This window comes from Cariama cristata, unplaced genomic scaffold (assembly GCF_000690535.1).
Source record: "Cariama cristata isolate BGI_N322 unplaced genomic scaffold, ASM69053v1 scaffold18898, whole genome shotgun sequence".
NCBI lineage: Eukaryota > Metazoa > Chordata > Aves > Cariamiformes > Cariamidae > Cariama > Cariama cristata.
The window spans coordinates 18,133-25,689 of record NW_009633132.1 but is presented as its reverse complement, the minus strand read 5'-3'; the positions used below and the strand labels follow the sequence as shown (position 1 = coordinate 25,689).

The 7,557-nt window shown below is 56.9% G+C and overlaps 1 protein-coding gene across 1 annotated transcript in view; it reads right to left on the bottom strand.

The window, feature by feature from the left end:
* Positions 1-3,777, bottom strand: part of STARD10 (StAR-related lipid transfer (START) domain containing 10) — a 4,945-nt gene extending 1,168 nt beyond the window's left edge. The window contains exons 1-2 of the mRNA XM_009706650.1: positions 3,613-3,777; positions 94-246 (exon numbers count right to left, since the gene is read on the bottom strand). Coding sequence (XP_009704952.1) covers positions 94-246; positions 3,613-3,777 — 318 coding nt within the window. The remainder of the gene's footprint in view (positions 1-93; positions 247-3,612) is intronic.
* Between the last annotated feature and the right edge of the window lie 3,780 nt (positions 3,778-7,557).

Below are 7,557 nucleotides of genomic sequence, written 5' to 3'. Positions count from 1 at the left end.
ACCCCAAGCCGCTGCCCCCGTGGTCCCACGCCCACACATGAAGCTGTGGGGTTGGGGAAGGGAGCCATGGGGATCCCCAGGGGCTGGGGGCTGCTCACAGGAGTAGTATCCCACATCAGCATTAACGGTCAGGCGCCCGATGTCATAGGTTTCAATCATGTTGGAGTCCCATTTCTTGCGGTAGCGGGTGTCGTGCAGCACATCGTAGAGCGTCTCAGCAGGGACATCCTTGCAGGAGATGCGAGTCTGTGGGGAGATGGACAATTGGGCAGGGGGGCAGCACCCACCCCCAAGAGCCTGGATCTATGCCCACATGGGAACAAGGACTTTAGGCTGTTCCTGTGTGCGGTGACGCACCCTCGTGCTGCTATAAAGCCATGTGCACATGTGCCACGGAGGATGCTCTGCACACATGGTGCAGGGCACGTCCCTGCTTCAGGACAGCCCAGGCAGAGCCACCAGCCCCACTGCTGACACGCAGCACAGCGCAAAGGCAGGAAGGCAGCACGGATAGAAGGACCCTCTGCCCTCAAAGGGAGCTAACTGATGGTCCAGGCTCTGGTGCCTGGGTACCCCAAGCCCATCCCTGTCTCCTCACCCCATGTTCCTACAGGGCAAGAAAAGGGTTGTTGTTGCCCTGACGTGATGCTTTGGGTGTGGGGTCCAGTCCGGGGAGGTTGGTGGGCCCCGGCTGTAACTGGAGCTGTGGAGCTGCCCGACTGCGCCAGCAAGTGCATTATTGATGAAGCCGGCCGCCCCGCTCCTCTCAATGCCGGGAGGAAGGAGATGTCATCTGCTCCTTGTTAAAGGCCTTGCATTTTTGATGAGGTGCTCAGCAGTGCCATGTAATTGGAGATGGCCCTCTGAACGTGGCAGGTCCCATCAATCTCAGGCAAGCTTTCCCCAATGGCCTAGGTGATGGTTTCTGCCCTGCGTGTTGGACTCATGCCCAACACAGGCTTGGAGATGTGTTGCATTCCCCAGGGCACTGTGAAGGAGAGTGTGGGAGTACCCAGCCCCTTCATCCTGCTCCTCCTCCCCAGCCAACACCTCCCAGCTGGGTCTGGAGGTGCTGCCGCTGCAGGGTGAAGGATGCCTCCAGCTGGAGGTGGACCTTATGGTCCTCCTGGGCTCTTGGAAGCTCCGGTAATCACAGCGGGACCATTGCAGCCTTGCACCCTCAAAATCCCCCACTAAAGCCTGTCCACCACCCCTCTCCCACAGCCACGATTGAACCAAGGCTGTGCAACAGCTGCAGGAGGCACATCAGGCGGTCAGCTGGGATGGGGAAAGCACAGAGCCCCAAACCAGCCCATCCACAGTGAATTCGAGTGGAAAAAATCCAAAGCTCCAACTGCTCAGGAACTCTCCAGGTTACACCTGCATTAATGGAAAGACTGGAGCTCTTCTGACCCCCAAGTCCCAGCCTGTGCAGCTCAGCTCTCTCTCACCGACTGGGTGGTATCCTCCATCCCACATTTCGGGAAGAGTCCCTGGGCAGTGCTAACCTTTGTACCATGCCCAGGCCCTCTCCAGAGCAGAGAAGAACCACATCAAGGAAGTCTTACTTGCAATGAACCAAGCTGGGCGATGGTGCTCAGATCGCCCTGAACCTGCCTGGGGTCCCCTGTCTGTGGGGCTCAGTGGTGGCACAGGGGGATATAACTGGATCTCCTCTGCCGGGCTGTGCTTGTTTGAGCTTGGCCGGACTTCATGAGGTTCCTGCCAGCCCATCCTTCCAGCCTCTCCAGGTCACGCTGAGCTGCAACCTTGTCTCCAGCACTTCAAATGCTCTCCACACTTCTAGTGCCACATGCAGACTTGCTTAGAGGGCACTCGATCCCATCATCCCAGTAACAGGGTGGGACCCAGCAACTGGCCACCATCTGGACTCTGCACTGCTGACCACCATGCCATGAGCCTGGTGGTGAGCTGGTTTTCCACCCACCTCATCATCTACTTCTCCAGTCCAGATCTCACCAATGTGGCGACAAGGACACTATGGGAAACCCTGTCAAAGGCTTTACTAAAGTCAAGGTACAGGGCTTTCACTCTTCTCCCCATACCCACATGGCCAGTCCTCTCATTGCAGGTGGTAATCTGGCTGGTCAAGCTTGATTTGCCCTTGGTAAGTCCCCGCTGCTGTTACCACTGCCCTTGTCCTTCAGGACATGGCTTCCAGGAGGATCTTCTCCATCACCTTCCCAGGGATGGAGGTGACACAGTAGCCCATAGTGCCCTGGAGCATCCTTCTTGCCCTTCTGGAAGATGGATGTGACGTTGGCCTCTTCCCAGTTATCAGGAACCTCCTGCAGCCACCAGGACTTTTCAAAGGGATGTTGGCCAGACCCCTCAGCACCCCCAGCTGCATCCTGCCTGGTCCTGTGGACTTGTGCATGCCCAATTGGCTTAAGTGCTCCCCGATCCTAGCCCAGAAGCTCTTCCCTGGCTTGTGGCAGCAAGATGGCGTGTATTGCAGCTACACCTCAGCAGAGAGCACCGCTCCTCCTCCTCCTCACCTTGGCCCTGAAGGGCCTTCATCCATGGCAGCATTGCGATCGTTGTGTGTGCAGTTCCTCCTCATGTCTCACCAGCTGTATGCACTCTTGTGCTGGCACCCAAAACGGGCTGGAGCTTACTCCGTGTTCAGGAAAGTGGTGCAAGAGCCTTCTCCAGCATACCGTTACCCAAGGTGCCTCCTCACCACCTCCCCGTGCCTTCCCTGCTCTTCAGGTCGCAGTAAAACTTCCCTCACACTCCTAGTTGAAAACTCTCTTTATCAGGTTGGCTGCCCTGTAGGTAAGATGCTCTGGCCCTACTTGCTGAGGTGGATCCCATCCCTGCCCAGCAATCCTGATCCTCAGTGCCCAGAAAAGCCAAAGCCCTGCCCGTGACACCAGCCGTGGTGCCAAGCATTGACCCACAGGATGGTGCCACACAGGGCTTACCTCATGATGGGGCTCCCTTCCCCCCAGCACCCTGTAACCACTCTTGTTGTACTCAGGGTCACCTGGAAGTGTCACTGGTGCCATGCAGATGAGTAACAAGGTGTAAAAATCTGAGGGATGGTTGAACCTCACTAGTCCCCCTGCAACATCCCATATCTGGCCTCTGACAAGCAACAACCCCCCCAAGACAGCACATAGGGGCTCTTAAACTCTCCGAGATGCTCATCCAGTGAAGGATGTGAGACAACGTACCCCAGGATGGTGTGGCCGGGGAAGAGGCACAAGGGAGGCATCCCGCCAGCCTGCCTCATGCCCAGGGGCTCCTGGCAAGGCCATCTCCATAACGTAATCGATCCCAGGGCCTTCCCCCTGTGTCTGGACCAAGGGCAGCCGCAACGTGAGCCCACATGCGTGGATGCATGGCAGGACGCTGCAGCGGGCATCCCAGCAGGTCGAGAGGCTAAAGCCACAGGGCAGGCAGGGAGAGTCTGCAGAGCAGCTTGCCAGCTGGGGAAGTACCTCTGGGGGACTAATCCTGCCAGCCCCCAGGTAGGCTGGACCAGGGTGCTGTGCACCCTCAGGATGGACCAGCACCCCAAGGACCCTCGGGAGCAGCTGGGGCAGGGAAGGGCTGGTGGTCCCGCAGCTGCAGGCGTCTGCTTACCTTGATTTTCTGCACGGTGCAGCTTTCCTCCTGGCCCTGACTCCACACGGTCACACCAGCCTTGTTATACCGACAGTGCCAGCCCTCCAGGCTCTCGCACTGATCCCTGAAGGAGCTGAAGTCGGAGTCATCCGGGATATAAACCATTTCCCCTCCTCTGGACATGGGGCTGAGCTGCTGGACCCAGGGCGCAGGCACTGGCTGCAGGCAGGCTCTTTCTGCCTCAGCTCCTGGGAAACACGGCTCTGCCCTTGAGCTCTGCCTTGCTGCAGCTCACATCATCCTTGGAGCCTGTCCCCCTGGAGCGGGCACCAGCTGCCCAGGCACACTGGGGTGGGCAAAGACCTCCAGCCACCCCAGGAACAGAGCAGTGGGGAGGAAGGCTCCTTCCCTGCAGTTGCTATCGCAGCTGCTGGGAGCTCAGATGTCTTCCTCGGCTGGCTCACCGGGATCACTTTTCTCTCCAGCTGGCTGTAAGCTCCTCTATTATTCAGCAGGTAGCAGTGCGTAGGTGGCTCAGCTTTCAAGGCAGAGCTGTCCCTGGCTCGCCGAGCCCCCCGTCCCTGCCGACCCTGCTCTCCCCTCGCCGACACGCTGGCAATCTCTGTGCCTGACTTTGCAGCACCAGCTTGCTGGCGGGATCAGCTGATCACCTGCCAGGAGCAGCGGCCAGGCCTCTCAGCAGCACGGCAGAAGCGATGGGCTTCAGCATTGGTGGGATACAGGCCAGCGCAAGTCCTGGCATGCCTGGGATGGGGCTGTGGTCCAGTGCACAGGACCTTGGCTGTCAAGGTGTCCTGCGACTGGGGAGTGGACTCCTGGTGTGGGGAAAGGAAGGAATTTGCAGGTGGGGAGGTTGCCCCTCGCTGGGATCCCAGGATCCTGGTGATACTGGTGGGAAGGGAACCCTGGGGATCTCTAGCCCACCCTCCTGCTTGGAGCAGAAACACCACTAGCACAGGGTAAGGTCACCCATGGCTTTACCTAGCTGTGTCTTGAAGGATAGACTTGCCCCATCTCCCTGGTGGCATGTCTCACAGCTGCATCACCTCCCCAGGAAAAAAAAAAAAAAAAACAAAAAAATTCCTACTGTCCAACTTGAAGCTGCAATTAATGTCCGTTGTCCTTTCTTACATCTCTTGTCCTACCCAGAGAGATTGGCCCCATCGCCTTTGCATCTGCCCTCCAAGTAGCTGCATGATGCTGGTAGATCCCATCCCACGCCTCTTGTAGCTCCAGGTCCCAGTCCTGCCAGCAGCATTTGCTGGTCCTTCTCCACCTCCTCCACCTTTCCTGGACGGGGGGCCAGTCTGAGCACAGGGCCCAGCTGGGGGTTAGCTGGTGCTGTGCAGAAGGGACAACTACTCTCAGGCTGCTGACCACACTCTTCCTCGTGTCACCCAGGATGCAGCTTGCCCCATTTCTTCAGCCTTTTGTCCAGGACCTTGTCTGGGATCCTGTCCCAGGTCTTTTTCACTGGGACTCTGCTTAGCCCCTCGGTCCCAAGCCTGGGTGAAACCTGGGATTACCTGGCCTGGCTTGTTGATATCCACAAGGTTTCTGTTGACTCAGTTTGAGTTTCTTGGGCTGAGGTCCTAAAAAACGAGCCTGAGGACTGAGTTTCTGACTGAGGCTGACCCATTTGCTCCACACCCATTCCCCTTAGTTTAGCCTCACCCACAAGGCAAGGGTGCACTTGCCTCCTCATCCGACATCCCGATGAGGATGGGGAACATGGCCCCAGTACTGACCCTGGGGTGCCCCGCTTGAGATCAGTTGCCAGCTGGGCATCAAGGCAAGGGCAAAAACTCATGGAAGGGAGAGCAGGGAGAAAACTGGAGAGGTGCAAAGTCTTGCCTGGGGAGGAAGGCTGCCTGCAGCTGCCCATGATGTAGCACGGTGGGCTGAGCAGCCGCTCCTCCGTGCACACCGGCTTGTCGTGGGTCTGTGTGTTTCACAGCTTGGGTTGCTCTGGGTGTCGTGGTCATCTGCCAGCGAGGCAGAGCTGCCAAGTGCCCTTGGTTAAAGAGCTGCCGCAGTGGGCAGGGAGTGGTAGATCCTAAGTTGGGGACGGTGCAGAGGAAAGACCTTGGGCTGGCCTTGGGGCTGCAGAGCACGGATCAAGTGAGGCCAGACGGATTTATGGTCTAGAGCTAATGCCATTGCTGTAACATCCCATGGGGTGCACAGGATTGTGTGTGTGTGTGTGTGAGAGCATGTGCACACCTATGTGTCCATGTGCAAGTGTGGGTAGTCACGCCAGCCCCTGCGAGAACCAGCCACAGCCTGGAGAGTCCATGTAGGGGAAAGTAGGACCTGAGTCTGAGGGTTTTGTAGTTCCAAAACATGTACATGGGGTGAAAGAAGGGAGGACACTGCAGTCTTGGGGATGGAGGAGCTCCAACAGACTGCGTGGGAAGGAGCAGACTGCTTGCCCAACATCGTTGAAAAGGGAATCAACCCTGCCTGGTCACATTTCTCTCTGCACCTGAGAGACAGGAGCATTTCTCTTCCTGGTTGGAGGGACTGGAAACTTGAACGGAAAGTGCTTTCTTCTCTTCTGCAGCAGCCCCTGGGGTCAGTGTTCAAACTGGACAGCAGTGCAGCCACCCAAGAGCTTGTTGGTGACCATTGCATGTCCCCAGCAAGCCATCAGTTCAGCTGAGACGGGTTCCCATGACCCACTTGCCCTTGCAAACAGTCAAGGATCAAAACAATTCCATTTACCACTGCCCTTGGCTCTTTTGTACCCAAAATCTGGATTTGGGTGATGCTGCTGGGATCCTGCACACCCCAAGGGACAGAGATGAAGGTGACTGTAGCAAATGTAAAACCCCATGTTAATGTGACCTTGCCTCTGTCACATCTTGTTTAACTTCTTTTCATGAACATTGACTATCAAACGTCCTGCGGCTGGAGCCATCTTGAGTTTCCAGCCAGGCAGTGGCTATTTCAGGAGCAATTTCATGGTGTGCCCCGGAGGTATGACAGCTCCATCCTTCCCATCCTCCATGGAGGAACTGTCAGAAGCTTAGCAGTGAGGAGGGAGAAAATAAAGGATGCTTCTCTGGAAGCATCAGAGCTACCACCCTAGCAAGACCTAAGCCTGAGGAAGATGGACTTTATAGGCTCATTTTGCACGAGTATCTGTTAGCAAGGAGCTAGTTGGTCTCTGGATGTGTTCCCATTGCATGGTGCCTTCCAGGCCCTGCTGTCAGGACTGGTTGAACCTGCACCCTGGGGTTAGTGGTGTAACCCCACCATCCTGCAGCATCCAGCAGCTGGCAGTGGCTTGTCACACCTGGTTTAGTTGGACATTGGCTTTCCTTGGCTATGGGACGCTGGCAGCTCATGGTGGCCCCATGGCTGGCATGGAGTTACATTTCCTGGGCTGACAGTATAGCTGTGCTCCATGTCTGTGCCTTCCCAAGTGAGAAACGCAGCATCAGAAGACAGGTTTGCCCTTCACAAGGTTGTCCCATCTCTGGGATGTTCTCCCAGGGCATTTCTGAGATGGATCTGTTGCTAAGAGCACACAGGGTCCTGCTCTTGGCCGTGCTTTGTCACTGTGCATGGGCAGTGGGGGATGACACTGGGGACCGTCACACCAACAGCCCCTGGGATCCCTGCATGCCCCATAGCCACCAGTTTCATGAGCAGGGGCCTCTCCAGAGGCCAGTGGGGCCAGGGCATGCAGGGGTCCTGGTCCTGGTTAGGTTATGGCGAGGAGGACCCAGCTCCCACCCTGGCTGTGTCTGAACAAGGACTTTCTGGTCCCTTCATCCTTCCCCTTTCATCCTCCAGGTCAAATTTCTAAACTCGCCAAGTATCTTTACAGAATCTGGAGCCGGGAGGTGGGATTTACGTGCCACTAGTGGGGTTGCAGGGCTTTGCATGTGGGTGTTCACAGCTCCCTTAACAAGCTTGGATGCCTCAGCAGGATGC